This window comes from Heterodontus francisci, chromosome 40 (genome assembly GCF_036365525.1).
Source record: "Heterodontus francisci isolate sHetFra1 chromosome 40, sHetFra1.hap1, whole genome shotgun sequence".
Taxonomy (NCBI): Eukaryota; Metazoa; Chordata; class Chondrichthyes; order Heterodontiformes; family Heterodontidae; genus Heterodontus; species Heterodontus francisci.
The window spans coordinates 4,760,525-4,779,713 of NC_090410.1; the positions used below are offsets into that span (position 1 = coordinate 4,760,525).

The 19,189-nt window shown below is 42.3% G+C and overlaps 1 protein-coding gene across 4 annotated transcripts in view; it reads left to right on the forward strand.

Moving 5' to 3' along the window:
* ccdc9 (coiled-coil domain containing 9) overlaps positions 1 to 18,848 on the forward strand; it is a 35,768-nt gene extending 16,920 nt beyond the window's left edge. For all 4 annotated transcript variants that reach the window (XM_068018853.1, XM_068018851.1, XM_068018854.1 and 1 more), the window contains exons 9-15: positions 684 to 736; positions 4,806 to 4,911; positions 8,925 to 8,994; positions 10,208 to 10,739; positions 11,152 to 11,412; positions 13,473 to 13,544; positions 18,600 to 18,848. In XM_068018853.1, the coding sequence (XP_067874954.1) occupies positions 684 to 736; positions 4,806 to 4,911; positions 8,925 to 8,994; positions 10,208 to 10,739; positions 11,152 to 11,412; positions 13,473 to 13,544; positions 18,600 to 18,604 (1,099 nt within the window). In that variant the 3' untranslated portion in view covers positions 18,605 to 18,848. The remainder of the gene's footprint in view (positions 1 to 683; positions 737 to 4,805; positions 4,912 to 8,924; positions 8,995 to 10,207; positions 10,740 to 11,151; positions 11,413 to 13,472; positions 13,545 to 18,599) is intronic.
* Positions 18,849 to 19,189: the final 341 nt, after the last annotated feature.

Consider the following 19,189-nt stretch of genomic DNA (forward strand, 5'->3'; position numbering starts at 1 on the left):
CATTTATTGCCCATCCCTAATTGCCCTTGAGAAGGTGGTGGTGAGCCACCTTGAACTGCTGCAGTCCATGTGGTGTAGGTATACCCACGCTGATGTGGAGGGAGTTCCAGGAGTTTGACCCAGTGACAGTGAAGAAACAGCGATCTATTTCCAAGCCAGGATGGTGTGTGGCTTGGAGGGGAACTTGCAGGTGGTGGTGCTCCCATGCATCTGCCCTTCTCCTAGATAGTAGAGATCATGGGTCTGGAAGGTGTTATTGAAGGAGCCTTGGTGAGTTGCTGCAGTGCATCTTGTAGATGGTACACTGTGGCTACTGTGCTCCAGTGTTGGAGGGAGTGTGAACAAGCTGCAGTTCGCATTGCATCCTCCCACCAGCAACAACTTGTTCTCTCTCTCATCCAGCCAGATCAACCAAAGTCAACTGAGAAATTTATTACTGATCGTTTCTCCCTCAATCCTAGGCAGACGTCTAATTATTCATCTCTTTAAAGGGGGCTGTCTTTCCAGTTGGCTTCACTGCAATTCTGACGGGCGTTAAAGTTTATATGTGAAGTTCTTGACTTGATTTTACTCTGTCTATTTTTTTTTTTTGCTCTGCTGAAACAGAGAAAAGATGAGGATTTATCTGTTGATTTTTAAAAAAAAAAATAAAAAAATTTTCTCTTCCTCCCCTCACCCCTAAGGTTCAAAGATAGTCCAGGTCCCACTGGGAGTTTTGAAGGAGGCAGCAGGAGAGGTAAGTTACCTATCAGGGACTGAAGGGTCATGAGCTTTGTGTGGCAAAGGGGGAGGAATTCTGCACATAACCAAGAAATGTTTGATTTATTTTTTTTCCCATTAAAATTCACCTCTAAGTTTAGACTCTTACCTTTTGGCATTTTCTTTAAATGAAAGGTAACTTCCTCTATACCTGCTCTCTCACTTTAGAATTTACAATTTCTAACAAGTTTAATTCTGCCCATCAGCCGCCTTTTTGGGATTAACGTGTGCGCTGGATCCAGTATGTAGGTTGAGCACCAAGATTGTGGTTGTTTGAATGTGAGGCCTGCACTTCTCTCTCCTTGTGCAGGTTTTTCTATTTTTTTTTTTTTATTATTTTTTTTTGTTAGCATGTTTGAGCCCAAATTGAGAAGAAATGTTGAGAATTTACCAGCATCGCTATCTATAATGGGCTGACACTCTGCACAAAGATGCAATGACACACACGTCAAAGATTTGAGTTGAGGGGTGGGAGTTGTCTCTGCTGACTGGAGGATCCCAGAACTATGGATTCAGTTCTGCCTGACAACAAGGAAGTTGTGCTAGACCTTTATGAATCCCTGGTTAGGGCTCAGCTGGAGTATCGTGTTCAATTCTGGGCCATACTTTAGGAAGGATGTCAAGGCCTCTCCAAGGCCTTGATGAGATTTACCAGAATGTGGAGTGTCTGGAGGTACTGACTAATCTCCTAGAGCAGTGAAGATTGAGGGGAGATGAGGTGTTAAAATCACGAAAGGTCTTGATAGAGTAAATAGGGAGAAGGTGCTGCCAGTGGCAGAAGGGTCAGTAACCAGAGGGCAAATACGAACATAAGAACTAGGAGTAGGCTATTCAGCCCCTCCAGCCTGCTTCGCCATTCAATAAGATCATGGCTGATCTGTTTGTGGACTCAACACCGCTTTCCTGCTTACCCCCAAGACCACTTGATTCCCTTTATTTGTCAAGAATCTGTCTACCTCTGCCTTAAACATTCAATGGCCCTGCCTCCACTGCTCTCCGGGGCGCAGAGTTCCACAGACTCACGACCCTCTAACAGAAAAACATTTCTCCTCATCTCTGTCTTAAATGGGAGACCCCTTATTTTTAAACTGCGCCCCTTAGTTTTAGTCTCTCCCACAAAGGGAAGCATCCTTTCAACATCCAGATTGAAGATCATTGGCAAAAGAACCAGATGGGCAGGGGTAGATGAGAAATGTGTTTTTTTTAACATAGCACGTTATGATCTGGAACTGCCTGAAAGTGATGGAAGCAGATTCAATAGTAACTTTCAAAAGGGAATTAAATAAATACTTGCAAAGGAAAATCATGCAGGATTTTGGGGAAGTGGGAGGGGGAGGCGGAATGGGTTTAATTGGACAGCTCTTCCAGGGCATGAGAGGCTGAATGTCGTCATCTGTCCTGTAAGATTCTGAACTTGAAGCACTGATAGTGGTAGTGGATCTAAGTATTTCCTCCTCTCTGTGCGATGTTGGTGAGTATTAATATGCCTAAGCTCCAACCAAGGTTGTCCCTGACACTGCAATGATTTGATTGACCTTTTGGTTTCTCTGCTGCCCTGTGTGGCTTCTACCAGTGCAGCTACTAGCTTTGTGTCATAAGTTCTGTATCCATTGGAAGCTAAGTGCAGACTCTTCCCCAGACATGTTTCACGTAGGAACTGTGTAGTGAGCAGCCTGGGTTGGGTTCAAACTCGGGGCCCAGAAATGACAAAACAATGTGCAACGTCACCCACTGTTGCAGGGTCAAAATAAATTCCAAACTGTTTTTTCACTTCGAGTGCTAAATCTCAGGCCATTTTTATGTTTGGAACTTTGTGTGACCTCCAAGCCTAGTGATTTTAAAGGTCATTGAACCATCTCTTATGCTCTCTGGTTGCTCTCGAGTCAATGGAAAGTCTTCCAGGTTAAAACCTGTTCATTCTGCTTGTTGCCCAAACTGCAGCAGCTCTGGAAACTGCAAGCTGTTCCATTTACAGCATTTCCTACATTACAACAGTGACTAGACTTCAAAAAATACTTCATTGGCTATAAAGTGCTTTGGAATATCCTGGGCTTGCGAAAGGTGCTATAAAAATGCAAGTTAAGTGCATTATAAGAAGTGAGTATAGAGTCACATTCCCAAGTCTGGTCAGGTCTGCCCACCCGCCGATCTGGAATAGTACAGATGGCCTCCCCAGATAAGACCCAAATGGTGGAGCTGGGCCCCCAGTGCTCAAGATGAGGGAGTTTGAGGGAGGGGGGTGGGTGGGGGTTGTGGGCAAGAGAAAGAGGGTGACAGTTCAACTAAGCTGCTTCTCCCCAACCCAGCCATCAGAGGTACCCAACAACACCTGTCTCTCTCCAGCAAGGTTTTAATGCCTCAGTGGCATTAAGCATGTGTTGCCATTGAATAAAAGAATGCCTGATGCAAATAGGAAGCATTTTCCCACACTCTTTATAATTTACGGTGTTATTTCTGCTGTTTAGACCATTACAAATTTAAAATATAGAAATAGTACTGAGAGTGAGATAATGGAATATAGATACAAGAGGAGGCCGTTCAGCCCCTCTAACCTGTTCTACCATCAATTCAATCAGGGCTGATCTGTACCCAAGCACCCATCTACCCACCTTGGTTCCACATTCATTACTTTGCAAAAATCTATCTATCTTTTGAAATTTTCAATTGACTCCCAGCCTCAACAGCCTTTTTGGGGAAAGGATTCCTAAATTCCAGTACCCTTTGTGTGGAGAAGTGCTTCCTGACAAGATGAAGTATCTCAGCAAATCAGGCGAAGAACTGAGGGACTCTCCTACCTCGAGTCTGCGTGAATCCAGGCACAGTGCAGCCGATGGTCTTAATCTGTTCTCTCTTACTATTTTTTTAAAACCAATTTTAAGTGTCATATTTGTATGCCTTTTGCATTTATATTAGACAACTAATTGGCTGCAAATCAGCTGATCATTTTGACTGCTCCCAGATTAGTTTACACACTTTTTTTTGTATTATCATTTCACATATTTGTGTTCATTATCTTGCTGTTTCTTCTTTCTATTTCTATCTTCTTATGACTATCTTTCCATCTGTAGGACTGAAGAACTTTAAGAAATCAAATCTGAGTGCCAGGCATGCAGGTTTGCTGTGTCACTTTTCTGCATGTGTTTGGTTTGTGAGTGTGAATTCTGACATCTCTCTACTGTTTTTTTTTAATCAGTTGTGGCTCAGTGGGTAGCACTCTTGCATCTTGCATCCCACAGCTGTGAGTTCAAGTCCCGCTCCAGAGACTTGAGCACAAAATCTAAGCTGACACCTCAATGCAGTACTGAGGGTGTGCCGCACTGTTGGAGAAGTGGATGTTAAACAGTTCCCATCTGCCTTCATGACACACTCTCTTCTAAAGAAGAGTGAGGGAGTTCTTTTCTGGTGTCCTGGCCCAATATTCATCCCACAAACAACATCACTACAGCAGATGGTCTCGTCGTTATCACATTGCTGTTGGTAGGAGCTTGCTGTGGACAAATTTATTACCATGATGCCTATGCTGCAACAGTGACTAAACTAACTTCATTGACTAAAGCACTTTGGGGTGTCCTGTGGTCGTGAAAGGTGCTACAGAAATGCAAGTCTGTATCTTTACACTAGAATACCAGCCTGGGTTATGAATGTGAACCCTTGACCTTCCGACCATTGCAAGATTTCCATCACCTGAGTCAAGCTGAAAATTAGTTGCTTTAATGTGACAAAATGTACAACTCCTTTGTTCCCTTTCTTTCTGAAAGTGTTGCCTCCTGTCTTTAAGCACACTAGTATTGTAGATAATGGGAATGTTTTTCAGGGAATTCTGAGTGTAACGAGCCGTTGCTGAGCAACTAAAACTTGCTATGGAGCAGGTTGAGAAACAAAATAAGAATCTGTTCAGCAAGGCTTCTCCCGTCAGGAGATGGGAGGGGGTGGGGGGGGTGCATTCCTTGTTAACTGTTCGGGGTGGAGGGTAGGGGGCAGTGGAGGGGCCTGCAGTAACGTCCTCTTCTTTTTCAGATGACCAGTAACGTCCTCTTCTTTTTCAGATGACCACCGCCCTCCCAAACCACCAACAATTTCAGACTTTGTTTCTCAATCCAGAAGTAAGGATTCCAGGAGAGAGAGACGCAAACGCGGAGATAAAAATTACAGGTCGAAGAGGCATTTTCTTGTCAAATTAGTTGCTCGCTATTGCGTTGTTCTTTGCTGGACTGCTTAGACTGAGAGGGTCTCCCTCAATCCCTGATTGGAGCTGATTTAACTGAGTTCCATTAAAGTGGCATTAGTGTCCCTGGACTAGGGAACAGGAAAGCAAAACAGAGCCTGGGTCCCCACCTTGACTCCTGTTGTGAAGTGTTCGCAGGTATTGATGGAATTCACAACAGAAACAGGCCATTTGGCTCAACAAGACAGTGCTGTAGTTTCTGTTTCACTTCAGTCTTCAGTTCCAAGTTTATGGAGTTCCCCGAGTCTCTGAAACTGATTACCAGATAGTTTTGAGGAGTCCTTCACCAGAACAATAACGAACATATGAATTAGGAGCAGGAGTAGGCCACTCGGCCCCTTGAGCCTGCTCTGCTATTCAGTAAGTTCATAGCTGAACTGATTACTCCACATTTCCACCTGCCCCAATAACCTTTCACCCCCCTCACTTATCAAGAATTTATCTACCTCTCCCTTAAAAAATAGTCAAAGACTCTGCTTCCACTGCCTTTTGAGGAAGAGAATTCCAAAAACTCACGACCCTCAGAGAAAAAAATTCTCCTCATCTGTCTTAAATGGGCGACTCCTTTTATTTTTAAACAGTGTCCCCTAGTTCTAGATTCTCCCACAAGGGGAAACATCCTTTCCACATCCACCCTGTCAAGACTCCTCAGGATCTTATGTTTCAAATAAGTTGCCCTCGCAATAAACATAACATGCTATTAGATTTTATAATTACATTCTGTACCTGCACACTAACCTTTTGTGATTCATGCACGAGGACACTCAGATCCCTCTGCATCTCAGAGCTCTGCAATCTCTCACCATTTAGATAATATGGTTCTTTTTTATCTTCCTGCCAAAGTGGACAATTTCCCACTTTCCCACATTATACTTCATTTGCCAGGTCTTTGCCCACTCACTTAATTTATCTACATCCCTTTGTAGCCCCCTTATGTCCTCTGCACAAGTTACTTTCCTCCCTCTGTGTCATCAGCAAATTTAGCAACCATACCTTCGGTCCCTTCATCGAAGTCATTTATATAAATTTGTAAAAAGTTGAGGCCCCAGCACAGATCCCTGTGGCACACCACTCGTTACATCTTGCTAACTGGAAAATGACCCATTTATGCCTACTCTGTTTCCTGTTAGCTATATAATCTTCTATCCATGCCAATATGTTTACCACCACCCCCCTCTCCCCCACACCCAACCATACCATGAGCTTTTATTTTCTGCAATAACCTTTTGATGTGGCACCTTATCAAATGCCTTCTGGAAATCTAAGTACAGTACATCCACCAGTTCCCCTTTATCCACAGCACATGTAACTCCCTCAAAGAACTCCAATAAATTGGTGAAACATGATTTTCCATTTCACAAAATCATGTTGACTCTGCCTGATTACCTTGGTTGTTTCTAAATGCCCTGCTATAACATCTTTAATAATAGCTTCTAATATTTTCCCTAAGACAGATGTTAAGCTAACTGGCCTGTAGTTTCCTGCTTTCTGTCTCCCTCCCTTGTTGAATAGTTACATTGGCTATTTTCCAATCTAACGGAACCTTCCCCCAAATCTAGAATTTTGGAAAATTAAAACTAATGCATCAACTATCTCAGTAGCCACTTCTTTTAACACCCTAAGATGAAGTCCATCAGGATCCAGGGACTTGTCAGCCCACAGCTCCAACAATTTATTCAGTACCACTTCCCTGGTGATTGTAATTTTTTTCAGTTCCTTCCCGACTTACAGCTCATACTGGGATGTTCAATGTCTGTTCAATTCATCTGCCATCTCCTTTTATTATCCATTATTAATTTCCCAGACTCACTTTCTATAAGACAAACGCTCACTTTGTTAACACTTTTTTTTCCTTAAATATCTATATAAAAATGCTGGATTCACTCAGCAGGTCTGGCAGCATCTGTGGAAAGAGAAGCAGAGTTAACGTTTCGGGTCAGTGACCCTTCTTCGGAACTGACAAATATTAGAAAAGTCACAGATTATAAACAAGTGAGGTGGGGGTGGGGCAAGAGATAACAAAGGAGAAGGTGCAGATTGGACCAGGCCACATAGCTGACCAAAAGGTCACGGAGCAAAGGCAAACAATGTTAATGGTGTGTTGAAAGACAAAGCATTAGTACAGATTAGGTGTGAATATACTGAATATTGAACAGCAGCAAGTGCAAACCTGAAGAAAAACAACCTGAAAAAAAGTGGGTAAGCAAACTGAACAAACTAAGATGAAATGAAATAAATGTAAAAAAATGTAAAAAGGAATGTAAAAAAAAAAGGAAGAAAAAATGACTAAAAATGAAAGTAAAGTGGGGGGCTGTCATGCTCTGAAATTATTGAACTCAATGTTCAGTCCGGCAGGCACTAGTATGCCTAATCGGTAGATGAGATGCTGTTCCTTGAGCTTGCGTTGATGTTCACTGGAACACTGCAGCAATCCCAGGACAGAGATGTGAGCATGAGAGCAGGGGGGAGTGTTGAAATGGCAAGCAACCGGAAGCTCAGGGTCCTGCTTGCGGACTGAGCGGAGATGTTCTGCAAAGCGGTCACCCAGTCTGCGCTTGGTCTCCCCAATGTAGAGGAGACCACACTGTGAGCAGCGAATACAGTATACTACATTGAAAGAAGTAGAAGTAAATCTGCACCTTCTCCTTTGTTATCTCTTGCCCAACCCCCACCTCACTTGTTTATAATCTGTGACTTTTCTAATATTTGTCAGTTCCGAAGAAGGGTCGCTGACCCGAAACGTTAACTCTGCTTCTCTTTCCACAGATGCTGCCAGACCTGCTGAGTGAATCCAGCATTTCTTGTTTTTGTTTCAGATTTCCAGCATCCGCAGTATTTTGCTTTTATATAAAAATGCTTACTATCTGTCTTTATTTCTAGCTAGCTTTCTCTCGTTTTACCTTCCTTATCAATCTTTTACTCATTCTTTGCTGTTTTTTATATTCTGTGCAATCTTCTGACCTGCCGCCCATCTTTGTGCAATTATATGCTTTTTCTTTAATTTTGATACTATCTTTAACTGTTTTAGTTAATCACAGATGGTGGGTCCCACCCTTAGAAGTTTTCTTTCTTGTTGAAATGTATCTATTCTGTGGCCATGATATAACGGTGATGAGTTCTAGCTACCCCTCCCAAAATTCATTATTTAGCTTCACTTGGTTCATTTGAGTGATTTATGGTCAAGTTACCATCTATCATCTGAACTGGTCACCTGGCTTGTGAAGGAGGACTAAGAAGCTGATGAAAAGGCAGGTATTCTTACTCTGGTCCCTTTTTTTTTTTTCAAAATAGGGGAGGTGTGGTGGGGGGGAAGACGATGCTCCCCCAATGGCCCATTTGACAGGTCTCTGGTTTAATCGCTGGTCTGGTCAGGGTCAGCATCTCATGGTTTCGGGCTTTTGGTGCCCTGAAGGAGGAAGAAGGAATTTCAGTCCTGGTTCTCGACCTGCAGTGGCAGTGAGCTATACTTTGCTAGATTATATGTATGTGAGGTGGGGGCAGTGCAGGGGAAGTCCTGGAGGGAAGAGATATCCTGGAAGGGGAAAAATGTAAAACTTTTTGACTAACAATTAAGAACATAAATAGGAACAGGAGTAGGCCATTCAGCCCTACGAACCTGCTCCACCATTCAATGAGATCACAGCTGATCTACTTCAACGCTCTTTTCCTGCACTATCTCTGAATCCCTTGATGTTTTTAATATGTAGATATAAATAAAATTGCCCCAATGCACTTTCTAAAAGCTTATCCTGTTGAATATTCCACATCCTGTCCACTGCTATTCAGTGACTTGAGAGGAGATTGAAAGTGAAATGTTCCTTTGGTGTATAACTGCCTGGAGAGGGACATGGGAATGTATATTTTTAAGCAGGTCTCTGTGTATTGGCTTTGTATGTTTAATTCTCCAGTGCTGAAATGTGTTTCCATTCTTTCTCTGTAGCATGCATGACAATCGATGGGAAACAAGCGAGACAGAACACCAGCAGAAGCAAATGAGTGAACAGCCGCAGGTGAGCTAGTGGGCAACTCTTACCGTGCCATTGCACAAAGATGTTGCAGTGCAGCAAAGGCCGAACACCATTAAGCTAAATTTTGTTGGGGGTTGATAAATTAGGTTTGTGCTGTGCTCTTCATGGAAAGAGATGTCTGAGAAATTTATATGGTGGCGGACGGACATCTAGTATACGCTGGGCACATGACAGAAAGGTGAACAGTAAGGGTGGGAGGTGACTGGGCAGGGGCTGAAAAGAAACACTGGAGGAACAAGGAGCAGGCTCCATGTTGAAGGATCTCACTGGGGTAGGTGGAACGTGGAGAGATTTGAAGGTGAGGATGTGGATATCAGTCAAATCACAGGGCACAGTAAACCAGTCGAACTTTGGGTCGGGGATGCGGGTGAGGTTGCGAGCTACTGCATTTCGGGTGTCACTGATAAGATTGTTGGTGAAATTGAGCTTTGAGGTAATGATGTGGGTAAGGAATTTCTGGCAACAGATTGTGATTTTTGAGGTGATGGCTGTCTTGGATGATGGATCTGATGGTAAGAGAAGTGCTAGGGAGCTTGCTGCAGTCAAGGCCAGTGGTGCGCAGGTGTTTGCCAGGAGCACTAGGGGATGGTTTTAGTTTTGCCAACACCCAGTTCTTAATAACAAGTATTTGGAGAGAGGAGGACTAATCTTCTCATCAGTGGTGAGGAGGAACTGAGCATCACCTTGTGTGCATGTGGAAACTGACCCCCATATTTCTAGAGGATGCTACCAAGGAATTACTGGTAAATGGCGAGTAGGATGCCAAGGATGGAAACCTGGCCTACTATGTAAATGACCATGTGGCACAGGAGTCATCTTTGTGGCTTTGTACAACATTCAAACTTGTAGCCAATGTTTTATTTGTTCAATAGGACCAGGGATCTATCAAAGTGAAAGGATATCCATTGTCTTACTCTGACCTTCACCAATGACCTGGTTAAGGATGGTGGGTTTGTTATACCAGAATTGGTCTGTGTGCAGATGTTGGTGGGATTTGAACTCCAGTTTCCCAGTTAAGAGTTTAATATTTATCTTATAACTACAAGCTCTTGATCAAGAGATGCTTCAATGAAGAGCTCAGCATTAATCTGAATTAAATACATCCCAACAGTGGTGGAAAGGTTTGAGGGACTTCTCGTGCTTGTGGTCAATCTGTGAAGCTCTGTTAAGCTGAATGTCGTCCTCTTCATTACAGGAAAAGGGGTTTAAAGAAAAGCCTGTTCAAGATCTGAAACTCAATGAGGGCAAGGCCAATGTGGAAGAGTCACCAGTAGATGAGGCAGATGATGAAGATCAATGGGAAGATGCTAGTGATGGTGAAGAGGAAATAGTGGGAGAAGATGTGTCAGACAGTGAGGACGAGTCAGAGGAAACAAAGGAGCTCAACGAGGCAGAGGAGAAGAAAGATGCTGGAGGAACAAAAGAAGAGGTGATGAGGGCAGAAGTCGTGCAGTGTGCCAGCAGAAGCCCAGAGATGGCTGCCAAAGAGCAAAGAGCCAGGAGGTCCTGGGAGACTCCCAAACTTCACATTCCTCCAAAGGATGCGGCTGTGCAGCCTAAAGAAACAGAATCGAAGCCCCTGAGCCCTTTCTCACTCGATGAGTATCACCCAGTCAAAGACTGGGCAGAGGAGATGGAAACAGCTTCACCAAGAAGCAACATGGAGCAGAATCCCTTGCAAACAGCTAATGCCATGAAGGAGTCTCTGGAGGAGTGTAAAGTTAAAGGTAGGAATTGGCAGGGGGAGATAACTCGTCGTGTGGAGAAATAAATAGAATCTTTTTATTTAACCCTCCTTTTTTTTTTTTCCCCTACCTGTTTGTCTTTTTTTAAAGCTTTCCCCAAACCAAGTGACCAGCTCCCAAATCTCAGGCAACACATTGTGTCAACTGTTCAAAGTGGGAGAGAAACTGCCTGGAGATCATTTCATAATTACTCCACCATGCTTTATTTTTACATGCCTTACATTTCCCCATTGTACCCAGTCCTTTTCCCATGTTTCTGCATGCCTGACTCTTGAGTTAAAACTTATTGCAATTTCTGGGGCAAGGCTTTTAGCCACTCTAGGGATTCCCTTTTGTGTTCCTGGATGTCAGTAGCTCAGCAGTTTGAGTTAATGAGCTATGCTTTTGTTTGCAGTGGAGATCAAGCCTAAGGACACCACCAACAGTGAATCACATACCTTGGATGTACAGACTGGACAGGATCCGTTACCTATAATGGACCGATCATCTCCACAAAACAAGAGTAGAAGCAGTGATCCTGCTAATGAAATATTGGAAGAAAGAGCGGAAGCTGAGACTGGCGATGATGATCAGACCAGTGACACTGCCACCATCATGGCTGCACCAATGGCAACAGAAGAGGGGCTTAAACAACAAGAGATTCATGAGGGAGCAGGTGGGTGATATCTGTGCACTGTAAGTACATCTTTAATCAAAATTTACAATCCCTGGTCAATTTTCCTTTTATGTACAGGATGAGGGTAGTTCCTGCTTTTCCACTTTGGGATCTGGGAATAATTGACTACAGGATGAGCTTTCTGGACCCCATGCCCCATTGTGATTCTGTCAAACATGCAGTTTGGATTTAATTCATATAAACCCCTTTAAAATTCAGAATACCCCAATAAAATTCCCTAGTGAAGTCTCCTTTCTCCATTGTAAACACTTCCCAGTTTCTGCTGAGGCATCTAATCCATGCTATTCAGTTTAAAGGTGAGATGTATATAATGGAGGGGCTGTTCTACACCTTGCAAAGCATTGATTATGCTGTCACTGCAATTTATCAAATATCCAATACATGCAGTATGATTTGAGTAATTATCTCAACCCTGTATTGGCAAGAGCTAAAAATCTGAAATAAATAGGGAAATAGCTGGAAATATGCAATAGGTCAGTTGGCATTGCTGTATTTTCAGATGTTCTGTTTTTACTATGAAATCTTATCTAAGACCTAGGAGCAGGAGTAGTCAATTCAGCCCCTCGAGCCTGCTCCACTATTCAATACGATCATGGCTGATCTCATCTCTGCCTCAACTCCGCTTTCCTACCCGTTCTCCATAACCCTTCAACCCTTTACTAATTAAAAATCTGTCCATCTCCTCAAATTTACTCACTGTCCTGGCATCCACCACACTCTGGGGTAGTGAATTCCACAGACTCGCAACCCTTTTGAGAGAAGTAATTTCTCCTCATCTCTGTTTTAAATCTGCTACCCCTTATCCTAAAACTATGACCTCTTGTTCTAGATTGCCCCACCAGAGGAAACATCCTCTCTATGTCTACTTTGTCAATCCCCTTAATCATCATATGCACCTCAATTATATTTCCTCTCGTTCTTCTAAACTCTAGAGAGTAAAGGCCTAAACTGCTCAATCTCTCTTCATAAGACAAAGCCTTCATCTCTGGAATGAATCTAGTGAACCTCCTGAGCTGCCTCCAATGCAACTACATCCCTCAAGTAAGGGGACAAAAACTTATACAATGCTCCAGGTGTGGTCTCACTAATGCCTTGTACAGTTGCAGCAACACTTCCCTACTTTTGGACTCTTCCTTTAGCAATAAATGCCAAAATTCCATTTGCCTTCCTTATTACCTGCTGCATTTGCAAAATAGTTTTCTGCGATTCATGCACGAGGACACCCAGATCCCTCTACACCGAAGCAATCTGAAGTGTCTCTTCATTTAGATAATTTGCCTTTCTATTCAGAGTTGGTAATTTTAATTGGTTCATTTTTTATTTTAAATTCAGTGGGGACATTGTTTATCTGTGGCAATGCTGTATCATTTGATATTAGGATTTACTTCATTGATATCTAGAAGCTATAATCTTACCATATGCCAAATATACACAGTCTTTTCCCTCCCATTCTACTGTGTATAAAGAACATCACAGAAGGAGGTAATTTAGTCCATCACCTATTAACTTTTTCTCCGCCCAGCAGAAAAGCAGATCAACTTAATCCCTTTACTGTACCCTTCCCCCAGATGCCTTTTTAAATGTTTATTTTTCAAATACTAATTTACTTTTTTTTTAAACTTTCTATAGATTGATTCCACCACTGTTGTACTAACAACTCTTGCACTTTATATTTTAAAAATATTCTAACTTCTCCTTTTTCCCCTCGTTCATGCTGACTTTAAAATGATGCCCTCCAGTTTTTCCTGATTTACTTTAAAACCTAGCTTTTTTTTTTTTTGCACACCTCTGGCAGATTTCCACTTTTTTGTTTTAATCAAGAGTCCCATTCATATCAGGAAGAGCCTTTGGTTATCAGCTTGGTAAATCTCCTCTTTTCCCTCTCCGTGGCCTTGAATATCCTCCTTGAAGCAAAGCACCCAGAACAGGACACCTTATTCTCAGTCACCTTTAGTTCTTGGAAAGTAATGTTGCTTGCAAAATGGACATTGCAAATTTTGTTGCCTCTTTTAAAAAATATATATTTTTCTCTATTAAAGGTGATGTCTTAGAACCCACCACCAGGACAACACCAAGCACAGATTGTGTGGAAGAAAACGAGCCCAGCTCAGGTGCAGTTCGAATCACTAGCTACGAGACTGTTTGTTTTTGTAAGACTCCTCTGGGTTAAGCATGCTGTCTAACCTCAAGTCTCTGCTTAACCAAACTTTAACCAAACTAGGCAATGCATCTAACATCTCTAACCTCCTACAGCCCAGACCAAAAGGCAAACGTTGACCAGCTCCAGGATACTCATAACATTAACATCTTGGCATCTGAACCATTAGGCCGAGACCTGGGACAGCACCCACAACTGTTCACTCTGAACTGCAATTTCCTGCTCTCCAAACTTCTTGTCCAACTCCGTTCTCTTTCTGCACCTTGAGAAAGCATGGCTGCACGTCTCTTCCCTTTTCTGCACTTCTGCATTCTACGCATCTGGTTTTCTTCTCATGTCTGAACAATGGAAACTTTCTGAAGAAATCGCTCATTTCTTGTGTTACATTTAACTGCCATGTGCTTTTGTTTTGGATTGGATAGTTTGGACTTCCAATGGGCTGTCTGGAAGGTTATAGAATGCAAACTGGGCGTCAAATGTCTGATTTGTATTTCTTTTTAAAAGAAGAAAACGACATTTGTGTTTTACTAATTGTTTGACTTTTATGTGCAAGATGTTATATAGTGAGGTGCTCATCACCAAAGCAAACATGCAATTCGAATCATGATCCTCTTTAACCTGACCTTGTCTTGACAGGAGACAGGATTTGATCATATCTAAGGAGGCTAGGCCCTGCTGAAAGGTCTAATTGGCATGTGAGAAGCAGCACTTAAAGCCAATATTCGTAACAAATTAAGCAATGGAGCCACAGTGACCATAGAGAATAAAAGAAACTTGTAAATTAATTGGACCCCTTTTTATTAGGGCCATATGCACATGCTTGGAATATTTGATTAAGATCATGTCCATGTGTTTTTTTTTTCTCCCCTATTGATATGGAGGGTATGGAGGGCGCTAGCTGTGAAGAGAGGTTGAGCAGATTAGGATTATTTTCATTAGAAAGACGGAGGTTGAGGGGGGACCTGATTGAGGTGTACAAAATCATGAGAGGTATAGACAGGGTGGATAGCAAGAGGCTTTTTCCCAGAGTGGGGGTTTCAATTACTAGAGGACACGAGTTCAAAGTGAAAGGGGAAAAGTTTAGGGGGGATATGCGTGGAAAGTTCTTTACGCAGAGGGTGGTGGGCACCTGGAACGCATTGCCAGCGGAGGTGGTAGATGCGGGCACGATGGATTCTTTTAAGATGTATCTAGACAGATACATGAATGGGCAGGAAGAAAAGAGATACAGAACCTTAGAAAATAGGCGACATGTTTAGAGAGAGGATCTGGATCGGCGCAGGCTTGGAGGGCCGAAGGGCCTGTTCCTGTGCTGTAATTATCTTTGTTCTTTGTTCTTGTTCTTTGATTTGTAAGCTTTGTGGTATTTGTCATTAAGTTGTTCTGGTTACATCTTGGTTGCAGTTTTTTTTTCATTTGAGATGTGTCTAGGAAGTTCACTTTACATAACTTTCAGTTGTGTACACAACTGGACTTTATACATATTTGTGTTCTATTTATACAACCCTTTATGAGCACAAAAGTATTGATGGTGCAATGGCTGTGTTTTGTGTTGGAATTTACCATAGTGTAGTGTTTACCAGACTTGGCAACTTGAATCCATCAGATAGCCCTCAGGAGATGCCCAAGGGGTATCTTCCCTACTCCCATCCAACCTTAATAGCTTTGGCTGTGGGATTTGGCCAGGCACCAAATGGTTTTAATAGACTTTCACTTCTACTATGAATGCCTGGAAACCCCCATCTCCATAGTGTTCTTTTGCTTTTTCCTGAGAGAGGCCGGGAAAGGATAATGTGTGCATTTTATAGCACCTTTCATGACCTTGGGTCTTCCCAAAATACTTTATAGCCAACAAAGCACTTTTTTGGTGTAGTTATGATAATGTAAGAACTGCCAATTTATGCACGGCAAGATCCAGTTTATCTGTTTATTTTAGTGATGTTTGTTAGTTAAGGGTGGCGCAGTGGTTAGCACCGCAGCCTCTCGGCTCCAGCGACCCGGGTTCAATTCTGGGTGCTGCCTGTGCGGAGTTTGCAAGTTCTCCCTGTGACCGCGTGGGTTTTCGCCGGGTGCTCCGGTTTCCTCCCACAGCCAAAGACTTGCAGGTTGATAGGTAAATTGCCCGTAGTACAGGTAGGGGAATTGGGGATGGGGTAGGAATATGGGATTAATGTAAGATTAGTATAAATGGATGGTTGATGGTCGGCACAGACTCAGTGGGCCGAAGGGCCTGTTTCAGTGCTGTATCTCTAAATTTAAAAAAAATTAAATATTGGCCAGGCCACCAGGGCTCTTCAAAATAGTGCCATGGCTGTTTTACATCTTCCTAGAGGGTAGAAAGGGCCTCAGTTTAGCATCTCATCCAAAAGATGCCATCTCCAACAGTGCAGCACTCCCTCAGTACTGCACTGGATTGTCAGCCTAGATTCTATGCTTGAGTCTTGAGTGGGACTTGAACCCGTGACCACCTGAGCCATGGCTGATGCAGTGCGAGGCAGTGCTTAAGATTTATCCATGCAATGCACGCACGTGAGTCGTCATCACGCTTCAACAGGAAGGCAGGAGATTACCATCTCGCAGATAAATCAAGATGCAGGAAAGCTAGTCCATGCATGTACAGCATTCCTGTTACTGATTCCAATCCAGTGACTATTAACAGGTGTATTAGGACTCTGAATGGGGACCAGATTGGGGCTCAACTATAAATACCCCTCTAGAGTTGATTAGCCTGGCAGAGCTTGCTCTCCAAGATAGTTGTGTTTTTTTTTAAAAAGACTGTTCAGTGTACTAACGGGAGCTGACAGCACTTGGAGAGCTGTGGAAAGTGGTGCCCTCAGGAGAAGGGGAGCTAAATTTGAGGAAGGGGAGAGCAGTTTTTAAATAACCGGTTTAGTTATTTCATAGAATCATAGAATAATATAACTACAAAAGGCCATTCAGCCCATCGTGTCTCTGCTGGCTCTTTGAAAGAGCTATCCAATTAGCCCCACCCTCTTTTTTTTTTTTTTTTTTCCCCCCCTTATAGCCATGCAAATTTTTCCTTTTTTTTTAGATGTACATCTGCTTCCTCCTAATTGCATTTATGGAAAGTATTACTCAATGAAATGCTGCTAGATATCACCTCATTAGTACTTGAGTGAATGTTTGTTTGTACAGAAGTTTGTCATAGTTTAACCAGAATCATTATTAACTGAACAGCCACAGGTAATGACCTACTTGTAAAACTTGAGATATTTTTCATGAGCTTTTAATCAGAATATAATAGACACTATTTCAAATATTGAGAGGGAAGGGAAGCCGAGCTGCACTGGTTGCTATGTGGAGGTTCTCTGGCACATTGTGAACCTGTTGACAAATTTTTTCAAAGAACTTTTTAAATACTTGTGACTCTTGAGGGAACTTTTTCAAACATTCCAACCGTTGGATGTATAAATGCTAATTGTTTTAGATGGACCCGTGTAGTAACTTTTTAAAAACAAATTGCTGACACCTATAGGTCAGTGTTGTGGGCCCCATAACACATGGTAGCTATTTTATTGAAGATACTTTTTCTATTAAAGGCCTTCTATAACCTGGGTATTAAACAAATGCTTTAACATGCCTGTGTGACATTTCTCTCTGCTATATTAGTGCAAATGAATCCGCTCAGCAAACAACCATGAAATCCAGGCCTCTGTGGGCTTCTACTTATTGTATCATGTTTAAATGATTGCTGTTGAACTTTTTTTTGTGAGGGATATTTATTTCACCTGACCAAAAGTGGTTTTGTATTTTCTGAACAAATGGGCAAGGATGTTAAAAATCTGCTTGTTCCAAAATGCCCTCGAGCTGCTTGAGGAGGTTCTCCGTCAAATCCACTTATTTTATTTTATTCCCCCACACCCTGCCAGTTTTCTGTATCCAGTTGACTTGTGTGGAATTGCATTCTACGGGGACCCTTTGCCATCTTGCCTAAGTGGCTGTTATTTCAAGTGTGAGGCTTGATGTTGAATATCTGCAGGCTTGTCTACCTTGGTGTGACATCACAGTTGAGCCTGATGGGGGAATCAAGAGATATGGGGAGTGGCTGGAACAGTGGAGTTGAGGCAGAAAAATTCAGCCATGATATTGAGTGATGGAACAGGCTCAAGGGGCTGAATGCTCTACTACTCCTATTTCTTGTGTACTTGTATTTGGAGTGAGTTAGAAAGATCTACACAAATCCTGAAATCCTTCTAAGAAGCAAACACAATGATGGGAATTTAATACAAAAGTAGGGAGGTTATGCTTTAGCTGTACAGGGAATTGGTGAGACCACATCTGGAGTACTGTGTATAGTACTGGTCTCCTTTATTTTAGGAAGGATGTAAATGCATTGGAGGGAGTACAAAGAAGGTTTACTAGACTAATACCTGGAATGGGCAGGCTATCATATGAGGAAAGATTGGACAGGCTAGGCTTGTATCTGCTGGAATTTAGAAGGCTAAGAGATGATTTGATTGAAACATATAAGATCCTGAGGGGTCTTGACAGGGTGGATGTGGACAAGATATTTCCCCTTGTGGCAGAATCTCAAACTAGGGGTCACTGTTTTAAAAATAAGGGGTTGCTCATTTAAGACAGATGAGAATTTTTTTTTCTGAGGGTTGAGTCTTTGGAATTCTCTTTCTCAAATGGCAGTGGAAGCAGATCCTTTGAATATTTTTAAGGCAGAGGTGAAAATGTGGAGTAATCAGTTCAGCTATTAACATTGGCGGAGCAGGCTCGAAGGGTCGAGTGGCCTACTCCTGCTCCTAATTCATATGTTAGTACTGTGTCTGTTCGTTCAGGAAGGATGGCTTGCAATAAGCCAAATAGCTTTCCTGAAATGTATCAGTCTCCAGCCCATTGGTATTGGGGATGGTGAGATAAGAGATGGAAATCTTTTAAGCAGAGTTTGAATTTTTTGCAGCAAATGATTTACTCTGAAAGCAAACAGGTTATCGATTTTGTTGCATTTCCTACTGACCAGTGTCCGTGTTACTTGCAGGTTGACTGAGGCCCCAGAATGAAGACTTTCAGCCCAGGAGGAAAATTCCAACAATCCATACATGAAAGACAATTGACAACTTATCGAAATCTATCACTTAATGAGTTCAGCTCTTTTCAGAGCAGAGGCTGTGGGAATCTGGTGCATTGTACAGTGCAAGAAATTAGTGGGCCGAGGGTTGAAGTGTCAAATCAGCAATTCCTTGACATCAGGAATGGCTATAATGGCTATAAAATTTGCACCAAAGGATTTGAGAACTCTTTTTTTTTTCAATTGGTTGCAAATTAAACTGCAACCTCCCCCAACCACACACAATTTAACAAATTAGATTTAGAGTTGTGTCTTTTGCTGTGGGAGAGGGGAACGGTAAGTTGTACATTATTTTTGCAACAATAAAAATGCTCTGGACCAAATTACATTCTTTTGAATGCTTGGCAATGGAAAAGATTTACTGAACACATTTTTGAAGATATTCCTTTAAAAAATTAAGCATCTAATTTGCTACTTGCACAAATATTTTGTTGCAAATGTTCACATTTATTGTTTATACCTAATTGCCCTTGAGAAGGTGATGGTGAGCCACCATATTG